Source organism: Phoca vitulina, unplaced genomic scaffold (genome assembly GCF_004348235.1).
Source record: "Phoca vitulina isolate PV1807 unplaced genomic scaffold, GSC_HSeal_1.0 scaffold32, whole genome shotgun sequence".
NCBI classification, from domain to species: domain Eukaryota; kingdom Metazoa; phylum Chordata; class Mammalia; order Carnivora; family Phocidae; genus Phoca; species Phoca vitulina.
This window is the reverse complement of record NW_022589735.1, coordinates 428,919-451,707: the sequence shown is the minus strand read 5'-3', so window position 1 is coordinate 451,707 and position 22,789 is coordinate 428,919. Positions and strand designations below refer to the sequence as shown.

At 34.5% G+C, this 22,789-nt stretch overlaps 1 protein-coding gene across 3 annotated transcripts in view; it reads left to right on the top strand.

The window, feature by feature from the left end:
- LOC116645277 (ankyrin repeat and KH domain-containing protein 1) overlaps positions 1–22,789 on the top strand; it is a 124,046-nt gene that overhangs the window by 68,472 nt on the left and 32,785 nt on the right. For all 3 annotated transcript variants that reach the window (XM_032425372.1, XM_032425373.1, XM_032425370.1), the window contains 5 exons: positions 7,911–7,998; positions 10,737–10,864; positions 11,076–11,219; positions 12,159–12,261; positions 20,472–21,230. In XM_032425372.1, the coding sequence (XP_032281263.1) occupies positions 7,911–7,998; positions 10,737–10,864; positions 11,076–11,219; positions 12,159–12,261; positions 20,472–21,230 (1,222 nt within the window). The remainder of the gene's footprint in view (positions 1–7,910; positions 7,999–10,736; positions 10,865–11,075; positions 11,220–12,158; positions 12,262–20,471; positions 21,231–22,789) is intronic.

Sequence of the window (22,789 nt, the reverse complement as noted above, 5' to 3'; positions counted from 1 at the left end):
TAAAACAGTCTCCCTCCCTCTCCTGTGATTCTGGTCTTTCCCTTGACAATCTCCTCCTCCAACTCAAAGAAGTACTGCCTCTGATATAGTTAAAATCCTTAGATGTATAACTTGGGTGTCCATGGCTGTGATTTTAAAGGAAATCAACTTACTTTTTAAAAAATAAACCTAATTTTAAATTAAATTTTGTTATCTAAGTCCAATTGGGAAAAAAACGCATCTATTTCCTCCTAGGTGCTTATTCATCAGAACCAGAACTTTGCAGTGTATTTTTCATGGATAAGATTTTAGGGGACTTATAAAGTTCTAATTATCCATTTATCAATATATTTCAACCATTATTGATTAGCTTACCTTAATTAACTTTAAATATGACCTCCCACTTTTTATATGTTAACTTTTTATTAAGGAATAACATATATACATATTTTTTTAGTTTTACTATTCAAAGCTAGAAAACTTATCTATTTTTTCTTGATCTAAAGCTATTTGTGAATACACAAAACTCCTAATACCTTTTCTTTTTGAAGACCAAGTTCTCTCTTTCTAGGTTATTGTATGTTGAATGAGTCCTTTTCAGCTATCTCAAGTTTGTTAAATATAAGTACAAATGACATCCAGTCAAGAAGGTAAAGTCAGTGTTAGTATATTTTGAAAGCTCTCTGCTCTCTATTGTTTCAAGTATGTAGATATAATAAATAAAATAGGGGAGAAAAACAAACTAAGCTAAAATTATGTAGCTATAGTCAGAAACAAGATTAAAGAACACTGGACTAGAAATGGAGCATGGATCCACAGCTGAAGCTATAGGCCCAAGGAGAATTAAAATTTTTAAAAAGGGGGGCTATGGGGGATGGGATTTCAATTTCTGTAGGGCAATAGGGACTGAAAGCATCGCAAATGGAGCAGGCTAGTAAATCTAGTCTACTTGACTGAAGCAAGGAACTGGGACCTTATTGCCCCACCTGTGAACAAAAACGGAAAAAAAGCTGCAAGCAACTTCCTACAGTTCCAGTTAGAAATGATTTGTTCTTGGTAGAATGAAGATGCAAAGACAACAGTGTAACTAAGAACTTGGAATACACTATTTTTTGATTTAGTGAGCAGAACTGAAATAACTCCAGGAGACCAGAAGTTTAAGTTGCCAATGAAAGATCTGCTGAAATGGACTTTTAGGGCCAGATTCAGGCAGTTTTCAGACCATTTGATGAGAAGGGATAAATTTGTGGATAGAAATAAAAGAAAAAGCTCTCATGCAAAATGAGCTTTTCAAAAAAAAATTATGAAGCTCAAGAGCAAATCTACATGGAGAGATAGTCAAAATGTAAGCAAACAAACAAAACAGCAAAACTGGAGAATACAAGCCCAGGCAATTGAAATAAAAGACTTTAAACATGCTTATTTTAAACTATAACCAGTAGCCATAAAACAACATGAGACAAAAGCCAATAATTATGAATTAAGAACAGATGGGTATGAAATAAAAAATTTAAACTTTGTGAGAGGAAAGTTGTGGAAATAAAAAATATATGGGATAAATAGTATATTGGACACAGTTGAATAAAAAATTAGTGACTCAGGTGATTAAACAAGAAATACCACAATAAAGCGTAAAGATAAAGAAATGGAAGATTTTATGAAAGAGAAATTGAGAAAAAGAGGGTAGATTGAGAAGCTCTACCACACATTTGAAGTTCCTGAATGAGAGGATAGAAATACAAAGTAGAGGCAATGTTTGAAGAGATAATGATAGAGAATTTTCTGAAATTGAAGCCAGACATAAATACTTGATTGAAAAATTAATAAGTAAAACAAATGAAACTGTAGAATTTGAAAGATAAAGAACAATATCTTAGAAGCTACTAGAGGGGAAAAAATGCATTACTTCAAAGGAACAACAATCAAATTTTTGACAGATTCTCATCAACAATAATAATCACAGAAGACAGTGGGAAGTAATACCCTCCAAATACCAAGAAAAAAAAAATAGAATTCTGTACTCGACTACTCTTCCAGAGAAGGAAAAATAAGCTTATTTTCAGATCTACAAAGAATGAAAGAGCTTACCACCTCAGATCCTTGCCAAAAGAACTACTAAAAGATATGTACATCAATAAGGAGACAGATATATCCTGGAGGAAGGCGTGGGATGCAGGAAGCTACGGTAAGCAAAGAAATTAGTAAAACATATTATAAATATAAATTTTTTAATACAAAACCTAGATTTTTATGCTTAAAACCAAAGTAATACTAAAATTCTAGACAGCAATAGCATGAAATTCAGAAGGATGTGTTAGAAGGTTGAAAAGCCATGCTAGGGTCCCTGTGTTGTTCAGGAGAGGAGGATCAGGTACTGAATAACTTTAAAGATTTCTTTTTAGCAAAATATATCAGTAATCAGAACAAATATAAATCTATTGAACACAGCTGTTAAAGGGAAAGACTTTTGAATTAGATTAAAAATCAAAATCTAGCAAATTCTGTCTTCAAGGGATAAATCTAAAGCAACTGATAGGGGAAGGTTGACAAAGTGATGGAAAAAGTTCTGTAAGGCAACATTAATATCCAATGAAATGAGATTTTAAGCCAAAAGCATTTTTAGAGATAAATGTTCCTTCAACTGATAATAACAGTCAGTTATTAATAGTAACTAATAATCTACCTTCTAAAAAAAATAGAAAATTACAAAGTTACAAGAAAGATAGGTCTGCATTTGTGGTGATAGATTTTTTCCACAGACTTCTGTATGAAGCTGATCAAACAGATAAAACAATTGTTAAGAATAGAAAAATCAGATTTGCTCTTGTAAATAGCTAACATTCTGTTTCCACTATATATACTATGTATTCTTTTCCAATACATGGAACATGTTTAAAAATTGTCCATGTTTTAGGCTACAAAGTCTTTAAAACAAACTCCTTAGTCACATGGACTAAATTCTTTGATCTCTATTGCTTTAAAATTACAAATTAACAATAAAACCTTTTTTAAAAATCCCATTCACCTAGAAAATGAAAACACTTGTACATAATTCATGGGTTAATGAGGGAATCATAGTAAAAATTACAAAGAAATTATCACAAAAACTACACATCAAAACTTAGGTGGGAGGATACAGCTAAAGTGGACCTTAGAAGGAAAGGTTTTTTTATATATGTAAAATGAAAGTAAATGAAGCTAATAAAAGAACAACAAATAGCACCACGAAGTAAGGAACTAATAAAGATAAAAACAAAGTTAATAGAATAGAAAACAACAAAAAATAGGGATAAAAAATAGGGAAGAAAAGCAAACTTAAAAGCTGGTTTAACAACAACAACAAAACACAACTACTGAAATAGATAAAATAAGGCAGACTTTTATTTAAAAGGGGGAAAGGCACAGGTAAATGGTAGAAATTTAAAGGGAGTTATAACTATATGATACAGTAGAGATCTTTAAAATTTATAAGGTAATCATATGAACAATCAATACATGAAATAAATGCTGATTTTTTTCTGTGAATATATAAATTTATCAAAATTGACTCATGAATAGGAAACCTCAGTAGAACAATAAGTATATTACACATTGAATCTGTAGTTTAAAGTCATCCATCCAGTGAAAGGAAGAAGCTCAGATGAATTTATAGGTGAGTTTTACCAAATGTTCAAGGAATAAATAAACCCTATATTGTTCTAGCTGTTTCCAAGAACAGAGAAAGAAGAAGTGTTACAATGTGCAATATTTAAGTTCATAACTTTGAAAAATAACTTTCTGTGTTTATGAAGGAAAAATACCATAAATTATATCCTAAAATTTGATTGATCTGAACAAATATTGGCTTTGCTAACAAACCCAACATTCATAAGTAAGTAGTATATACAAATTTGATTCCTATTTTAGAGATTTATTTATTTACAGTGAGAGAGAGCGCATGCACGTGCGTACAAAAGAGCAGGGGTGGGGGGGCAGAGAGAGAGAGAGGCTCAAGCAGACTCACCGCTGAGTGCAGAGCCCAATGCGGGGCTCTATCCCCAGACCCCAAGATCATGACCCACGCCAAAATCAGGAGTTGGCCACTCAACCGACTGAGCCACCCAGGTGCCCCTGATTTCCTATTTTAAGAGAAGGATTTAGTGGTCAGATATTTTGGGGCAAATTACATATGTTGTAGGATTTACATTATTGATTTTAGGACATGAAATATAAATACATTATAAAGTTGGGGCATTATTTTACCTACCATTTTCTCAAATTATGTTTTTCAAAACCAAAGAATGCAAGGAAAATAGACAGCTTTTCACACCTTTTATTTCAGAAATTTTATTAGTATATTGAATTTTGAAATTTAACTTGGGGTGAGGATCTTGGGACTATATGATGTTTTTTCTTATAAGAGCTATAGTAATATTTTATATATGCAGAACTAACAGTTATTTTAAAAGTTTATTCTAAAGGAGGGCTTTCACAGTCTTTTGTCTTTGTCATTACTCACAGGACCTAGATATGCTGCCGGGTGCCACTGCTAGGCCTAAGAGATAAGAAAGAAAGAAAAAGGAAAAAAAAAGTGACGTTAATATTGCCCACCCATGTTCTAGTAACAGTGTATTATCAAACGCAGATAATGAATGTCTAACTCTGAGTTTAGCTACTACCCTTAATTTCTTGTTAAATTAACTTTTCTTTCTCTTATTTACCTAGTAGAAAATTAAAACTTCAAACCTCAGTACTAAGAGGGAAGATTTGAGAGGTCAGTTACACGTAGGTTCCTTCTTGGTAAACCGTATTCACTCACTTTATTGTTTTAGACATTAGGTATGTAATGGTAAGCAAAAATGGACACGATTGGTGTTCTCATGGAGCTTACAGTTTAGTGGCAGAGACATGTTAGCCAAATAGTTATACAAACTAATATATGATTGAAACTTATGAAGGAGTGGTTCATATAGCTATGTCCATACAGATGGTCCCGGACTTACGATGGTTCACTTACGATTTTTCGACTTTATGATGGTGCAAAAGTGATACGCAGTCAGTAGAAACCATACTTCGAATTTTGAATTTTGAAATTTTCCTGGGCTGGCGATATATGGTAAGATACTCTCAGGATGCTGGGCAACAGCAATGAGCAGCAGCTACGGTGAGCCAAGGATAACAACCAATGCACTCGCAACCATTATGAACTCATAAAACCATTCTGTTTTTCACTTTCAGTACAGAATTCATTCATAACATGAGATTTTAAGTACTTTATTATGAAGTAGACTTTGTGCTTGGTGATTTTGTCCCAGCTGTGGGCAAATGCTCTGAGCATGTTTAAGGTAGGCTTAGCTAAGCTATGATATTCAGTAGGTTAGGTGTATAAAATGCACTTCCAACTTAAGATATTTTCAACTTAAAATGGGTTTATCTGTACATAACCCCATCATAAGTCAAGGAAAATTTGTAATAGAAAGCATAATTGGGTCAGGAAGTTCAGGGAGGTCTACCTTGAGGAAATAACACTTGGCTTGAGATGTGAAGGATGAAAACGAGCTAATAGAGAAGTGTTACAGGGAAGAAAGAACAGCTTGAGCAGAAAGGCCTTGAGTTAGGAGTGGAAATAACAAATTGCCAAAGGAGCAATTTATTTCCAGTATGTAATTGATTGCATTGATAATTCAGAAAAAAAGTGAAATGGAAAAACTGAACAACTTTCAAGGTCTTTCTGAATAAGATCTTCATATGTATATTGCATTTTGTTTTAAGTAAATTGCCAGAATGTTAGATTTGCCTACATTTGAATGTAAATTCAAAATCCATTCTAAAGCCAAATGATTTTGGCATCACCTGTATTAACCATCTTCTATATTTTAAAGTTAGTAAAGATTGTCATCTCATCAATATATATAACAAGAAGTCAAAACATAAATTAATTTTTATAAGAGGTTGAGAGATTCTATACTATCAAGATAAAAATTTTTAAATCTCTTTTAGAGTGCAATTCTTGTCACTGCAGGCCAGTTTAAAGTTTCCACTGGGTTGACAATCTACTTATTTCTCATTGTTAGTTTGCCTAAGTTGTAGATTAGGTATAGTTGTATAAACAGACTGAAAAGTATGCTATTGGCAGAGCACACTATATACTTTTTTAAGATTTTATTTTTTAGGGGCACCTGGGTGGCTTAGCTGGTTAAGCCTCTGACTATTGATTGCATCTCAGTTCATGATCCCAGGGTCATGTGATCAAGCCCCCCCATATTGGGCTCCACACTCAGCGTGGAGTCTGCTTGAGATTTTTCTCTCTCTCTCTTTGCCCCTCCTGCTTATTCTCTCTCTCTCTCTCTCTCAAATAAATAAATAAATAAATAAATATTTTTAAAAATTTTTATTTTTTAAGTAATTTCCACACCCAATGTGGGACTCGAACTCAACCCCAGAGATCAAGAGTTGCATAGTCCACTGGCTGAGCCAGCCAGGTGCCCTGAGCACACTATTTTTAAGTTGACTATGGTAGCTAAAGGATTCTCAGAGTTAACTAGAATAGAGCTGAAGTAAAGCTTGACTTAAGCACTGTTCTTTATCAAGTTTTTTTTTTTAAGATTTTATTTATTTATTTGAGAGAGAGAGCATACACACTAGTGGGGTGGAGGGGCAGAGGGGGAGGGAGAAGCAGACTCCCCGCTGAGCAGGGAGCCCTGCGTGGGGCTCAGTCCCAGGAGTCTGGGATCATGACCTGAGCCAAAGGCAGAGACTGAACCACCCAGGCGCCCCTTTATCAAGTTTTTCTTAGTAACAAAAGAGGACCAGAACAACAGAAATTAATGTTTACATACATAATGAAACGGGATAAGTGAGCGAACTTTTCATAGAAGCAGTATATCAGCTACATTTTATTTTATTTATTTATTTTTATTTATTATTTATTTGAGAGAGAGAGAGCACAAGCAGAGGGAAGAGGCAGAGGGAGAAACAGACTCCCGGCTGAGCAGGGAGCCTGATGCGGGACTTGATCCCAGGACCCTGGGATCATGACCTGAGCTGAAGGCAGATGCCCAACCGACTGAGCCACCCAGGCTCCCTATTTGTTTATACTCAACATACAGTGCAAGATTGGTTTCTGGGGTAGAATTCAGTGGTTCATCACTTATATACGACACCCAGTGCTCATCAGTCAGCTACATTTTAATACTTAGATGAATGTAATAAGAGTTCACAGTTCTCCCAGCAGTACTACTTAGCATATTAGCAAGCTCATTTTAGGGGCATTTGATATTAGGATGGTAGCAAGCTGTTTTATCATTCACTTCTCTTGCTGGCAAACTTCCTAGAAGGAATAACAATCTTTCTGCTATTATAAAACTGCTTCTTTTGCCTTTCACTATTCACATATTTAATTTCTAGTCTAAAAAAATGTCTGCTTGTTGGTATGTTTTCTCCTTTTTTCTTTTCTCTTTACTCTTGAAATACCATAGTGTTTAGTGTTCTTCTTTAGAGACTGGTTTCTGGATAAATAAAATTTTAAAAAAGAGAGAACTGGTTTCTGTCCTATGATAGTGTTCTTATCGGTTTCTAATATGGTAAGATCAGGTTCTTCTTAATCACGTGTAAGACTAAGGTTCTTTTTTTACAATTGATGTGAATAGTTAGGAAAACATCTTTTTTACTTTAGGATTAGAAAAATGTAGCTATTTCTCTTTGAGGCTCAACCTAAACATAAGTAATATCTTTAAATGCTGTTGTTTGGTATGCAAAAGTGAACTTGCCCTTAAAAAGTTATACCATCTACTGTGGACTGAAATTAATCCTACATTTTGAAGGAATTGAGATAGGTATTATAAGTGGCTACAGTAAGTATTAAATCTTATTTCTCGTGTCATTTGTACTGTGTTTAAAATAGATGGTTAATGAATTGGCACTGATGGATTGTTTTTTTGTTTCTTTAATAGGAACACGAATCTGAGGGTGGAAGAACACCTTTGATGAAAGCTGCAAGAGCTGGTCATTTGTGCACCGTGCAGTTTCTTATTAGCAAAGGTAAGGGAAGCACAAGTAAGAGGCTATCATATCTGAAAAAAGAAAATCCTAAACTGGCGCAATTTATGTTAGAGCTATTTTTCCTACAGCACAAGTATTGTATCCTAGTCTTTTGTTGCTATATTTTATTTAGTAAGTGTAGAGTTCATGAGGTACTTATTGGGATTTTTCTATATTAGTTTTGAATTTGAATTTTGGCAACTAAGCAGCATATTATTGCTACCCAAAGTTGGAAAAGCCAAATGTAAAACATCCAGCTATATTTAGTAGATAGATTATTGTTCAGCACTTAATGATAAGGCAGTTCTGCTGGGAGGTGGGGTGGGGAGGCACTACTGTTTATTGTACAGTTGAAATAACCACATATACAAGGTGTTATGTATAATTTTTATATTCCTCCAGAGGTTCTATTATTAGAATATATATAGGCAGGGGTGCCTGGGTGGCTCAGTCGTTAAGCGTCTGCCTTCGGCTCAGGTCATGGTCCCAGGGTCCTGGGATCGAGCCCCACATCGGGCTCCCTGCACCGTGGGAAGCCTGCTTCTCCCTCTCCCACTCCCCCTGCTCGTGCTCCCTCTCTCGCTGTGTCTCTCTCTGTCAAATAAATAAAATCTTTAAAAAAATATATGTATATATTTAGGCAAAGAAGTTTGCATGATGGGTGAAGAGATAGTTCAAGACTGTTCACTAACGAAGAGTGAAATACTGCTAAACCCATGTTAGGTTGAACCACAAAACTGTCATTTTATACATCAAAAATGGTAATATCAGCGATTTCATTTGGTTCAGCCTAACTCTGTGTTTAGTGTTAGAGGTACTCTAGCATTTGATGAAAGACCCTGGGGTAGGATGGTAAAATGCAAGGGAAGTCTGCTCGGGTGATGTCATGTTGTTAAAATAAGAATTATAAAATGTATTTTTTTAAGATTCTATTTATTTATTTATTTGAGAGAGAGACAGAGACAGTGACAGAGATAGCAAGAGAGGGCACGAGCAAGGGAGGAGAGGGAGAAGCAGGCTGAAAGCAGGCACTTAACCAACTGAGCCCCTAAAAAAAAGAATTTTATTAAAATAAATAAATAAATAAAATTTTATACCTACATTCCAATAGAACTCAGATATTTTGTGCCACTACGAAAGCAGTATAAAATTTTATCCTTTTAAATATACTTCTTTTCTTGGGTACTTGGGTGGCTTAGTCATTAAGTGTCTGCCTTCGACTCAGGTCATGATCCCAGGGTCCTGGGATCGAGTCCCACATCAGGCTCCTTGCTCAGCGGGGAGTCCGGTTCTCCCTCTCCCTCTGCCACTGCTTTCCCCTCTCTCGCTGTGTTTCTCTCTGTTGAATAAATAAATAAAATTAAAAAAAAAATACTTCTTTTCTTCTTTAATTGGATTCAAACTAGGTTGATTTTCTTAATAGCACATTTGTGCTACCAAATAAGGCATATCTTTTCATAGTGTTATAACATAGTCTGTAAAAGCTATTCACCTCAAGCATACTGAAGTAATAATAAACAGATGGGTAACCTTTGGAATTCTCTCAGGCTCCTTGACTAAGGGGGTTATCTAATCATAGCCAACACCAACCCTGCTAAGCATGTAATCAGACTTGTCAGGAGGAGGAACACATCGATTATATAGCCTTTCTAGACTGTAGTAACTGCTAAACAATCCTGCCATCTAAATTTATTATTAACAACTTTAAAAATAATCTCATGTTGGTAATGTAAGAATGTTTATTGGTGTGTCTTGCTTGCCCTTCCCAAAAGGTGCCTTTATGTGAATTAGGATTAGGTTCAGCTGGATATTTCTGCAAATTAAATTAATTATATTGGTTTTGCCCATGGGTTTTTTTCTCTTCAGAAACTAAGTCTGGAATTAAGGAAGAAGGAATAACTATCTAGTTGAGACTTTGGCACATTGTAATTTTTTTTAGGGGTCAAAAGCAATTTATCAAAAAGGAGGCCAAGAAAGGGTTTTGCATTTAGACTTTCTTCAGGTCACGTTGAACAAAGCTATTGAACAACTTACTAAATAGCCTTTCAGATAACATTTTTGGATATTCTTGTCTTCTCTCCATATCCAGGTCCCTCTGAAACTTAAAATATACAATATGAAGAATTAAACATCTCTTAAATATTGTTTAAAAAATCTGTTTTCTCTACTTTGTGACCTGGCTATATTGCCACATTCTAGAAGTAGATAAAAAATGTCTTTACAACATTTTGACAGTTAGATACAATGATATTATTTGATGCTTACATTAACCTGTATATATTTATTAATCTTAGTCTTCTAGATTTTCGATTTTAAAAGTGATATTGAATGAACGAATTACAGCTACACGCAACATTGTGGATGAATCTCACAAATATTATATTGAGCGAAGGAAGCCAGACACAAAAGAGTACACTGTATGATTTCATTCATATAAAGTTCAAAAACTAAAACCAGTTTGGAAGTCAGAATAGTAGTACTATTGGAAGGGTGGGTAGTGACTGAAAGACGGCACAAGGTGTGGGACTTGTGGTATGTGGATAATGTTCTGTTTCTTGACCTGGGTGCTAGTTACACAGGTGTGTTCACTTTGTGAAAAGTTTTCAACAATATACTTATGATTTGTGCACTTTTTTGTATCTACATCATACTTCAAAAAAAAATCTCTAAAGTGCTATTATTTGTGAACTTGCTTGATTCCACCTTTTTCTAAGACTGCTGTTTATATTTCTTTGAAGGTGCCAATGTGAATAGGGCTACAGCCAATAATGATCATACAGTAGTGTCACTGGCATGTGCAGGAGGTCACCTGGCAGTTGTTGAGCTACTCTTGGCTCATGGAGCTGACCCTACTCATCGACTCAAGGTATTCTACCTAAAAATAAGTAAATGAATAATATATACATTGTTATTAAAAGATACTGAAGATGTGTTTGCCTGGTCTCAGTGCTTCATATTCATTACTGTTTATAAATGAGTTTTGATTCTAGACAGGCTGCTAAGAAACTAAATGTTTATAGCAATTGTAAGAAGAAATTTACAAATAATTGATTAATGGTTTTGTCCATCTTTCTCAGGATGGCTCGACGATGCTCATCGAAGCTGCAAAAGGTGGCCATACTAATGTTGTTTCTTATCTGTTGGATTATCCAAACAATGTTCTGTCAGTTCCTACTACAGATGTGTCTCAGCTCACCTCACCTTCTCAAGATCAATCTCAGGTAAAATAAAACAGCTGATTTATAAATATAAAGCCTCCAAATTGGGAGTTTTTGTTTAAAATTAGTTTTAAGGAAAATGGATTTGTTTCTCTTTTCTATTACATACTGAGATAAACATGATCCTAAATTCTTTAAGATTTATTTCCTTCAAAAGTACATGAAAATTACCTATTGCCTTATTTACTGAAAAAAATTTCTTTTTTAAAAACACTTAATACCAAATATAAATATAAATTTTCCAAGTTGCCAACCTACTATAGCTAGGTCTTTAGGGTTATTTGTTTTTAATGAATACATTAAGCATAACCTTAAACCAAGGGACAACTTCTTCCTTAGTACCTCCCAAGACAGTATTAGTTATTCTAGAGATAGTTAATTTTGTTAACCAGGAAAGTATAATTAACCAGGAAATATGCACCAAAAATTGATAAATTTTTAAACCTACCTAAAAATATGGAGAGAATATAGAGAGTATACTAAGTATACAAAGTTCAGTGAAATCTTAAGTTCTTTTCTACAAAGTTATCCTGAGAACTGCTAAAATACCCCAGTTAGGGACTATGTTGGATTTTCTTTTTTTGACCCATACAGAATTTGAACAAGGGTAAATTGGCCAGTCAATATGTGACGTGTACTCCTGGCTATAATCAGAACAACCAAGGCCCAACAAGGCTTTCTCTCTAATAAGAGAGTAATACTAATTCTGTTTAGCTTAAATCATTCACTGCCGATAGCCTGAGTTTGTCCAATTCAATATTCTCAGAAATTATTCCTTGGTGAAGGCTTTTTTTGTTTGGTTGGTTGGTTTTTTTTTTTTTTTTTAGAAACAAAACAATGAATTTGGTAGTATATGAAGAACATCTAAATTTCCATTTGATTTATGGGCCCTTGTTTTATTCTTTGGTCTGAGATGATATTTTTTCTGAGTTAACTTTTTAGGTTCCACGTGTACCAATGCATACACTCGCCATGGTTGTACCTCCCCAAGAACCTGACAGAACATCACAGGAGAACTCTCCTGCCCTTTTAGGAGTACAAAAAGGTTAGTTATTGAATTATTTTCCTTAAAATGGGTATTTTATCACCTAATTAATGAATTCATAAAAGTACTTTAATGGTATACAGTTAATGTGTACCCAGGATTAATTGAGGTAGGTAATTCTGACAAATGCTAAGTCTCACAGACTGTTTATAAAAGAAAGAAGATAAATACTAGGAAAAATGACTTCTAATTATCTTGTTAACATACTGCTAGGTTAGTTTTCTGGCACAGATAAAAATACTTAAAAAGCATATCAGGTTGTTGATTATATTACAGTAACAAAAATTTATCAGACATTCATTTTCCATTTGACAGTTCTTTTGTTAAATAGTACAATATGAGGAATGGAAATGTGTGTTTGCTGTCTAGTTAAGTCTTTGTAGCATTGATGCAACTGAAGGAGTTAGAAGTTTAAGAATTACATTTAGTTTCTTTCATGTAATGCTGAATATGGTGGGCTAACATCTGTCATTATGTGAACCTAGACAAGTAACTATCAGAAAGTATATAGACATCTTGGCTTTTTCCATAGTTTGGCTATTGTGGACATTGCTGCTATAAACATTGGGGGGGGAAGTATATAAATAATATCCAAGTAAATATTAAGAAGCATATACTATTTAAAGGACTCAAGTTTATGAACTCTGATATTTTCCTGCTTTTTCACTTGTAGATATAAAGTACCTTCCCTTGATACTCATGTATAGTTGTCTTATATGAGTTCCCTGAAATAAAATAGGTAATGTGTAAGGTATTAAAAATTACATAAAAACAAATTTATGAGCATATTTCATTCAGTATATGATAACCAAGCTCTAGATTTTTGAAATCACATTGAGGCGTATATGTTAGTTTCTCTTTGATTTAAGAAAAGTTGGTTAGAGTTGACTGTTACAGCACCAAGCAGAAGCTTCTTTTAAATTATGTCAATTTGAGTAATTTAGAGTATTGAGGGCCTTGACCAAGGGTTACTTCATTTCTAAACTATTAATTTCAGAGATAAAATATCTGTAATCTCTCTGACTTAAGCTAATAATGGAGTTTTCCGTTGGACACCTAGCTATTCAGACTCTTCAGAAAATGAAGACTGCTGTTTTTAATTTTAACAAATAAAAAGCAAATTAAGCATGTACTTGTTAAGGAATCTAAGCATCCTAATTGACTTTACTGTTAGTAAAATATTTAAACATAAATGTCTCTGTTTTTGTTTTTTGTTTGGCTATACATTGTAGAGGACTCTAGTAACTTTGGTTGGGGAAATTCAATACTAAATAAGAAATGATTCAAAAAATATATTAATAACAGAGCCACAAAATAATGAAATAATCTGGGAAGGACATGGAGTCTGTGCAGAGAAGTAAAACATTTTAAATTTAGGTTTAATATGTAAGTCAACAGAAATGTTTGGGTAGGGTTTCTTCAAGTTGATGGTCAAGTGAATAATCATATTTTTTAATTACTGAAATACCATCTGATACTGGGTATCTACTTAATTTTCTTCACTTTGATGTTTTATTACTTACCAAATAGCATAAAAATGAACTAACCTTTTGAGTAATCTTTCATTTTACTAAATTATAAGAGAAGGAAAAAATTAACAGTTGTATTTAGACACTTGGGTACTTGCTGTTGCCAGATGCCACGTGGCATCGCCAACCTAGTATTTCTTTATGTAGGATCAAACTGGTGATGCACTGTATTCAGATGTTATTTTAGTATAAATCATGTGCATCATAGAATATTGTATCACTATGACTCAGGAAAAATTAGTTGATGATGTAAATGTACACACTGAATTACCCAGGTAGATAGGAAAACGTATCTTAAATCATAAAAGATATATTATTACTTTTTCCTCCTTAAAGTGGCTTTTTCTCCTTAAAACTTCTCATTTACGTCTCTAAAGAAGTTCCTTCGAGTGATGAAATCTCTCTTTGACCCTGTTGTTTTTGTTTCTTCTAAGTCCATAGATTATATCTGTATTGCAAATGTGATTAGGGATGAAGGGAGAGTTCTTATTCTCTAGGACTTTCTTCCTTTCGTAGCAATCATCTTTTAAGTTCTTAGAACATTTTACTTCTGCCTGAAGTCTTTTTATTATTTGTATCTGCATCCTCCTAAAATATTTTCATGCCCTTAAAACTTACCTAGGTATTATATATATATACTACCCAGATATTCTTTTCTTTCATGATATTTGTACCATTTGTTCCATCCATATTGACCCATATTCTCCTGATTTAGGCAGCTAATCTCACTTACCCTTTGTTGGTTTTCAAAGGATTTGACATTCTAGGTGGCGTCTGACAAAGGCCTCAAGATCACCTCTATAAACAAAATGTGAAACCAAGTGATAGTGATATGCTCAGTTTTCTAGTATTCTTTAGCTTTATTAACTATAGCTTTGAATGTTCAATTGGGAAAGGATGCATAAGTAATATCAACCTTATGCCTTTCCAAATCAGTTTTGTAAATAAATTTGTTGATTAAAGCTACTGTTACATCTAACTTATTTGTTGTAACTGGTTCTACAGAGATTCTAAAAGATAGGACTCGTGATGGGCGCCTGGGTGGCTCAGTTGGTTAAGCGACTGCCTTCGGCTCAGGTCATGATCCTGGAGTCCCGGGATCGAGTCCCACGTCGGGCTCCCTGCTCAACGGGGGGTCTGCTTCTCCCTCTGACCCTCTTCCCTCTCGTGCTCTCTGTCTCTCATTCTCTCTCTCTCAAATAAATAAATAAAATCTTTAAAAATATATATTAAAAAAAAAAAAAAGATAGGACTCGTGATTATCCTCTGCAGGTTGTACAACTTAGAACTAATCTACCACAAAACATTAAAATGATGTCAGGATAAACAAAACACATCTTTTGTGTGCACCTCAAGCCCTCTTAAGGAGTAATTTCTTTCTTCTGGAGTACTACAGCTCTTTATTGGATCTTCCTTCTGACTCTGGTCACACCTGCCCCTTCCCATCCCCTTGGACTTCAAGTGTAGAGGGTTGAGTTAATCATACTTCCCCTGTAGACAATCATTCTGTTGTGTTTGATGCGAATTCTTTTGTTTTTATAAGTTTTTATAAAATGTTTACTACTTTGTGTGTATTTTTAATTTACATGAATGGTATTATGCTCTAGATCATGTTTTGTTTTTTACTTTTTTCACTCAACACTGTTTTACAGATCTATCCATGTGTCTACCTCTATACTGTTTCTGCTGGCAGCATAGTGCTTCATCCTTTACATCTTCCATTTTTCACTTGTCTTTTTCCAGTGATGGGTATCCAAATTGCCTCTCATCCCCCACCACCACAGACAATGCTGTGATGAGAATCCTGCTACAGTCCTCTTAAGGATCTGTTTGAGAATCTCTTTGGGATAAAATCAGGAACAGAATTACTGTCATAGGAGGTGCCTAGGTGACTCAGTCAGTTAAGCATCTGCCTCTTGATTTTGGCCCAGGTCATGATCTCAGGGTGGTGAGATCGAGCACTGTGGTCTGGGGCTCCGAGCTTAGTGGGGAGTCGGCTTGAGATTTTCTCTCTACCTCTCCCTCTGCCCCTCCCCCCACCATGTATGTGCTCGCTCTCTCTCAAATAAAAAATAACTCTTAAAAAAAAAAAAAAAAGAATTACCTGTCATAGGACTCCATAATGTTTATCTGACCAGTGCCACAAATTGCTCTCTAGAATGGCTACAGCAGTTTACACTCCCACTAGCAATGCATAAGGGTTCCCATATTACCCATATTATACACCCTCTGTCCCATTTCCAAGCCTGCCAGCCCTTGGCTTTATCTTTGTATTTGGTTTTGTACATCTTTATCTCCCCTTTTAGACTGTAAGCTCCTCAAGGGCAGGGTTTATGTTGCTTGTCTTTGTATGGTCCACTATGCCTTGCTTGTACTAGATGTTCAAATATTTGTTAAATAATGAGTGCCAGGCTAAGAATTTAGATTATTCTGAAGACAAAGAAAATTATTAAGAATTTTTTTTTAAGAAGAGAGACATTGTAATTAAAGAGGATGTTTAAAAAATTAATGAAGAAATAGTATTCTAGAATGGTTGGGAAAAGATCGAAAACAAATTTGAATATAAACTAAGAATTAAATTAATATGCTACTTTATATCCCAGAATTGTTTATTGGAGTAGGTAACATGAAAAGTTCCCATTTTCATATCAAATCATTAAAATTGTATAGAAATTATATGTACAGTGAATGAAATTGAGTGTTCCTCTGGAGATTTTACTGCTAATATTCTCTAATTTAGCAGATTTCCATTTTGTAATCATGCTTATGTGAATTTACATATGTCCAAATTTAATGTCTTTTAATATCTGAGATTTACAGTAAAAGGCAAGAGGTTCAGTTAATCTTTTAGCATGTTACACAGATGCTCTCTCTTTGGACATTCTTGGTTATCCTTCTGTGTTAAAGATGTATAGGATGCCCTGTTACTTTGGGAAATTTTGAGACAGAAATTTAGGCATAAAGGAAAAATGAGTTATTTCTAGGCCAGTGGCTTTCACTTTTTACTGTGACCATAATAAGAAATATTTTATTGGGGCGCCTGGGTGGCTCAGATGGTTGAGCGTCTGCCTTCGGTTCAGGTCATGATCCCAGGGTCCTGGGGTCAAGCCCCACATCGGGCTCCTGGCTCAGCGGGGAGTCTACTTCTGCCTCTCCCCCTGCTCATGCTCTCTTTCTCTCTGTATCTCTGTGTTTCAAATGAACAAATAAAAAATCTTAAAAAAAAAGAAATATTTTATATTGAAACTTAGAACACAATATACATCTATTTATCCAAATACAAATTCCATTAGACGATATATATGCTACCACACTTGACGTAATTATGTTATTTTCAACTGTATTTCATCAGTCTTTTTTTCCACTTAAGACCCAGTTGGGAGTGTTGTTTAAAAATCATTCTAGTCAGGTGCTGTGTGGTAATATAAGAAAGCAAGGGAATTGCGGGACAATGTTTAAATTTCCTTAGACAAAAAACAAGTAAGGAAATATGAAACCAAACCTAGATCCATCTGTATATCAGGTATTTTTCCCTTTGGCCATTATTTTTTATTGTACAAAGTACTAATTTAGACACAAAAATGATTGATGGAATTAAACTCATTTTAATAGTAAACTCAATTTTGGCAAGTATATGTCCACTTCATTCCCTCACTGTGCATAAAATAAAGGCTATATTCTAAGCTGTCTGTATATCATGGTTTCCTATTACAAACTTTTTTAGTTTTATTAATGGAGGAAAAGGGAAAGCTGAGAAAGTAGGGAAACACCAGACCAAAGTGTAAGATGTTGGCTTTACCTGTATTCCTAAATAGTACTTTATGATGTCACTCAATGCTACTAGTGAATAGATTTAATTTATTTGTATCTGACAGTGGGAGATGTTTTAAAAAGCTAGAACTCTTATATTCTGGCATCTTATACTATAGCCTTCCTACCTACTAAAAATTTTGTTGCTAAAGGGATGCATGTCCCATTCTCTACTTTTCCCGAACACTGAAGGTGTTGCTTTAGCTTCTAGGAATAATTAGGTGACATTATTTGTTTTTACCAACTTGTTTTATTCTTGATTTATAACTTGTATTAATGCTTTAATGTGTATCTATGCAATCCCACTAACTCCATGATTACAGATACTCAACCATTAGCTATTTTGGGAAGAACTGCTTTTTGTCCATTATTTTCAGCATCCTGTTCTTCCCTGCTACGTATGTCCTGGGCTTAGTCTTTATATTAAGTTAAATAAGTTAATTTTAGTAATCTTGTGCTCTAAGCTTATTGTATTTTATTTGTTAACAAGGTAGGGCTTATTCCAATCTGTTACTGTCCTCAAAATTCCAATCTTATTTTGGGTCATACTGTTTATAAGATTTTAGATCTGAGAATGTCCAGGGTGGTCATATAATTACCAGTCTGATTGATGTTGACCTCTTACCTAGTTTTCCTTAATCTTAAATACAAATTAAATAGCATGTTTTAAAATTAATGAACATTTTAAAGGAGCATTCAGTCTTTGCAGAGCTTGAATTGTCATTGAATTTATTACATGATTGAAAATTTCTTTGCTGGATTAGCAGATATCTACATTGCTATTTGTGACAGTAAATCTCCCTTTTCTTACCTGTTGATTGTTATTAGGTACTTGGAACAAATAAATCAAACCATGGATTCCTGTAAGATCTTATAGAAGTAGTTATTAAATTATCTCACAAGGCTTCCTGGGTGGCTCAGTCAGTTGAGTGTCTGCCTTTGGCTCAGGTCATGATCCCAGAGTCCTGGGATTGAGCCCTGCACTGAGCTCCCTGCTCAGCGGGGGGGTCTGCTCCCCATCCTGTCCCTCCCCTTGCTAGTGTGTTCTCTCTTTCTCTCTCAAGTAAATAAATAACATCTTTAAAAACATTTATCTCACAAATATGATGGCTTTTGCTCTGAAAGGATAAGGTCTTGACCCATCCCTTTGCTCAGATATAAATTTGAAATTGAATGTGGGTAATACATTTTGCTGAAGGTTGCTTTTAAAGAATAATTAAGTCTCTTAAAGTGATTGCAATAGTTTTGGAAATGTGGTATCCTGAACCTGTTAAAGTCAATATCTAGGGGGAAAACTGTTGGACTTTTTCATTAATAACATGTTGCAGATGTTTGAGGTACCTGCATTTTTGAGATTTCCTATTCTAGCAAAAACAAAACAAAACAAAAACAGTTGAATCTCTAATTTTTTTCCTCTAGTGGTTTTATTGCCCTCTTGTAATTCAGAGTATTTTAACATCAAATGGGTGATGACGTTTTTCCTTTGGACTTGAGAATCATGCTGAATGCATTGGATGATCTTACTTTTAAAAATCTTAAGTTACCAATGTTATTCATATATGTTGATTGCAATTCAGAAGAGTAAACAACTATTTTTTACCCAGATCTTTTTTAAAAGTGGATTTACTGTTGTTTAGTTTATATACCATAAAGTTCCTTCATTTTAAGTGTACAATGCAGTGAGTTTTAGTAAATTTACTAATTATGTAACCATCACCACCATCTAGTTTTAAATATCTCTATCACTCTGAAAATATCACTCATGCCAGTTTGTAATTCATTCTCAATACCATAACCCCAGGCAACCACTACTTTCTGTCTCTATAGATTTGCCTTTCTCTATAGAGTTGATATAAATGGTATTACATAATATGTCATCTTTTGTGTCTGGCTTCTTTCACTTAGCATAATGTTTTCAGGGTTTGTCCACCTTGTAGAATGTATCGGTAGTTTGTTCCTTTTCATTGTTGAATAGCCCCAGTTCTCCCTAAACAGGAAGAGTAAGCCTTGAGTTTGCCTCAAAGTAGTTATTGTTATATTTCCTCCATTTTATGTCCAGATGGTAGGATTGTTAATAATGATAATTATTTTGTCATGAGGGGAGTACCTTAATTTAAGTGCGATCTAAAATCTTAAAATAACATACATTTACTTGATTTTTAACATACGCCATCAATATGAGAAATCTGATTTTCTCCTAGGTAACACTCATTGTTTTTCTTGTAGACTTTTACGTGAAGACTTTATTTAAACTTAGAATAATTGTCCTTTGTGATTTAAGTTTAATGTAGTTTTCAGGTAAAGAAATGTTTAAGATTTATTTAATGGAAAATTTTAGAAGGATATGTCTGGAAAAAACTAATTTCACATTATATTTTAATATAATAAGACAAAGGTTTTGGCCACTTGAAAAACACTTTTCACTATGTTGATTTACAAGTTATAGTGTCCTGTAGTAATCTTTACTTGCGCAGTTAATATTGTGAAGAAACAATTGGGAAATCTTTAATGATATCCTCAACACTATTTTGACACTCTTTTAGATTTGATGTTCTTTAAAAGTCCAATCTAATAAACAGAATTTTGAGATTCTTTCCTCTTTGATCTCCTTTCTCCCTGCCTCATCTTAACTTCCAAAATCCTCCTATCCTAAAATTTTGATTTTTAATTTAAAAATCCACATTTTTTTAATCGACAACATCCCAGTGTGTGCTGTGTTGAATAGATGAGTCTTTAATCTACCTCCCACTGGTGTGAATCTTTGAACAGTCAAGGGTTTTGGGAGGGAGGTCCGTGTGTGTGTGGGAGGGGGAGCTGATTTTTTTTTTTTTTTTAGCATGGCACTTTTTCAAACATTTTTCATGTGCTTAGGTACATCCAAGCAGAAGTCCAGTTCCCTGCAGGTAGCAGATCAGGACGTACTGCCACCTTTTCACCCATACCAGCCTTTGGAGTGCATAGTAGAGGAGACTGAAGGCAAGCTGAATGAACTGGGACAAAGAATTAGTGCTATTGAAAAAGCACAGCTTAAGTCACTGGAGTTAATTCAAGGTGAACCTCTGAACAAAGATAAGATAGAAGAACTTAAAAAGAACAGAGAAGAGCAAGTCCAGAAGAAGAAGAAAATACTGAAAGAACTACAGAAAGTGGAAAGGCAGTTGCAGATGAAAACACAGCAGCAATTTACCAAAGAATACTTGGAAACCAAAGGTCAGAAAGACACAGTATCTCTACACCAGCAGTGCTCTCATAGAGGAGTCTTCCCAGAAGGGGAAGGAGATGGTAGTCTCCCAGAGGATCACTTTTCAGAGTTACCTCAGGTTGACACAATCTTATTTAAAGATAATGATGTTGATGATGAGCAGCAGTCTCCACCATCGGCAGAACAAATTGATTTTGTCCCAGTCCAGCCTTTATCATCTCCACAGTGTAACTTTTCCAGTGACTTAGGTTCTAATGGGACAAATTCTGTTGAACTTCAGAAAGTATCAGGTAATCATCAGATTATAGGACAGCCTCAGATTGCTATTACTGGACATGATCAGGGGCTGTTAGTTCAAGAACCAGATGGACTAATGGTTGCAACTCCAGCCCAGACGCTTACCGACACTCTTGATGACCTGATAGCAGGTGGGTTAAGAAATATATCTGTAATAATTTCTCTTTAATCTGTGTGCTCAACTTCTTTACACGAGCCTCCAAAAACACCAACTTGGTATTTTCCATTTTAGAACTATCTTTGTAAAATTATTTATTCCTTGAGGTGTTTTGGAAGTGAATTTAACTAAGCTGTACAGCACTAACACATAAAAGTGTGTTTTCCCCTTTTCTTTTTTGTTATTTGCAAAGGCAAAAAATAAAGTTGCCATGAGCTTTTATTTTAGAACTTTGGTATCAAAACCATCCTGTGGGGCGCCTGGGTTGCTCAGTTGGTTGAGCATGCAGCTGTTGCTCTGCAGGTCATGAGTTTGAGCCCCACATTGGGTGTAGAGATTACTTTAAAAAAAAAAACAACAACAACAACAAAGCAAAACATCAGCCTGTGTTGTATCTTGGGTAGGAGAGCTGAAAGTAGAATTTCTTTGTAGGCTTTAGAGATATTCACATAAGATTATACATTAAATTTTCCTGCTAGTGATTTTCATGTCTGAAAATCATAATTCTAAATTACATTGCTTTCTCTTTATTTATAATTTTATTAGATCAATTTAAACATTTTTAATTAAAAGGGATGTTCAGAGAAAACTATAAGCATTCCATGTTCTTGTATTTGTGGTTAGAAGATTCAAATTACATTGAAATTATTATCAACTGGATGATGATTTGGAGATTGGAATTTTTATATTAACTATCTTGATGAAAGCACACAGACACAACACACATACACACAGGAAAAGAAAAAAAGAAAGGCCTGATAACCTTAAAGTGTATGTTTCTGTTTATTGTTGTGTGGAAAATTACAACTAGATATGAAATGAGGTGCACAAGTTTACTTTCCCTTTCATTGTCCTTGCAGCAGTGGGAAAACAGTGCAATTAATCATTTACCTTCCTAAAGATGGCTGGTGAATGTATCACCTCCATGAGAGCCCAGTTCAGAAATGCAGCCAGAATGGCTGTTGACAGTGGATGAAGACCAAGAACTAAGATGTAGCTGGAGTGATATTCAAAGGCAGGCCAGTCCTCTGTCTCTTGATTGCAACATTTTTTTCCTTACTGTTGTCTGTTTCCTCTTGTCATATTCTCCTCCCCTCTTCCCATCCCAATTATACTATCCCAGTTTCCTTTCTTCTTTTGTGAGCTTTTAGCCTTCCTAATCTTTACTGAATCTTTAAAAATGTGGAATAAGCTTACTTAAATCAGGAATTTTATTGGGCATTTATATGACTTGCATTGGTTATAGAATTATGATACTGTCTATAAGCCTCCTCTGATATGTAATAAGTATCACTGTACAGAGGAGAATACTTAGTTTCCCATAAAGAAAATAAAAATGCTGGGAAATATTTTTAAGGAGTTAGATTCTTTATTCTTTAATTTGGGTTTTTATATCTTCAGCCCATAGCATTTAACTCAAATTAACTTTGTGTCGTTGGTATTGAGAGTTGTTACAAATTATGAATAAACTCTTAGAGTTCATTTATAGTTCTAATTTCTAATCTGGGTAAAAGCAGATATTTGAGCGTCAAG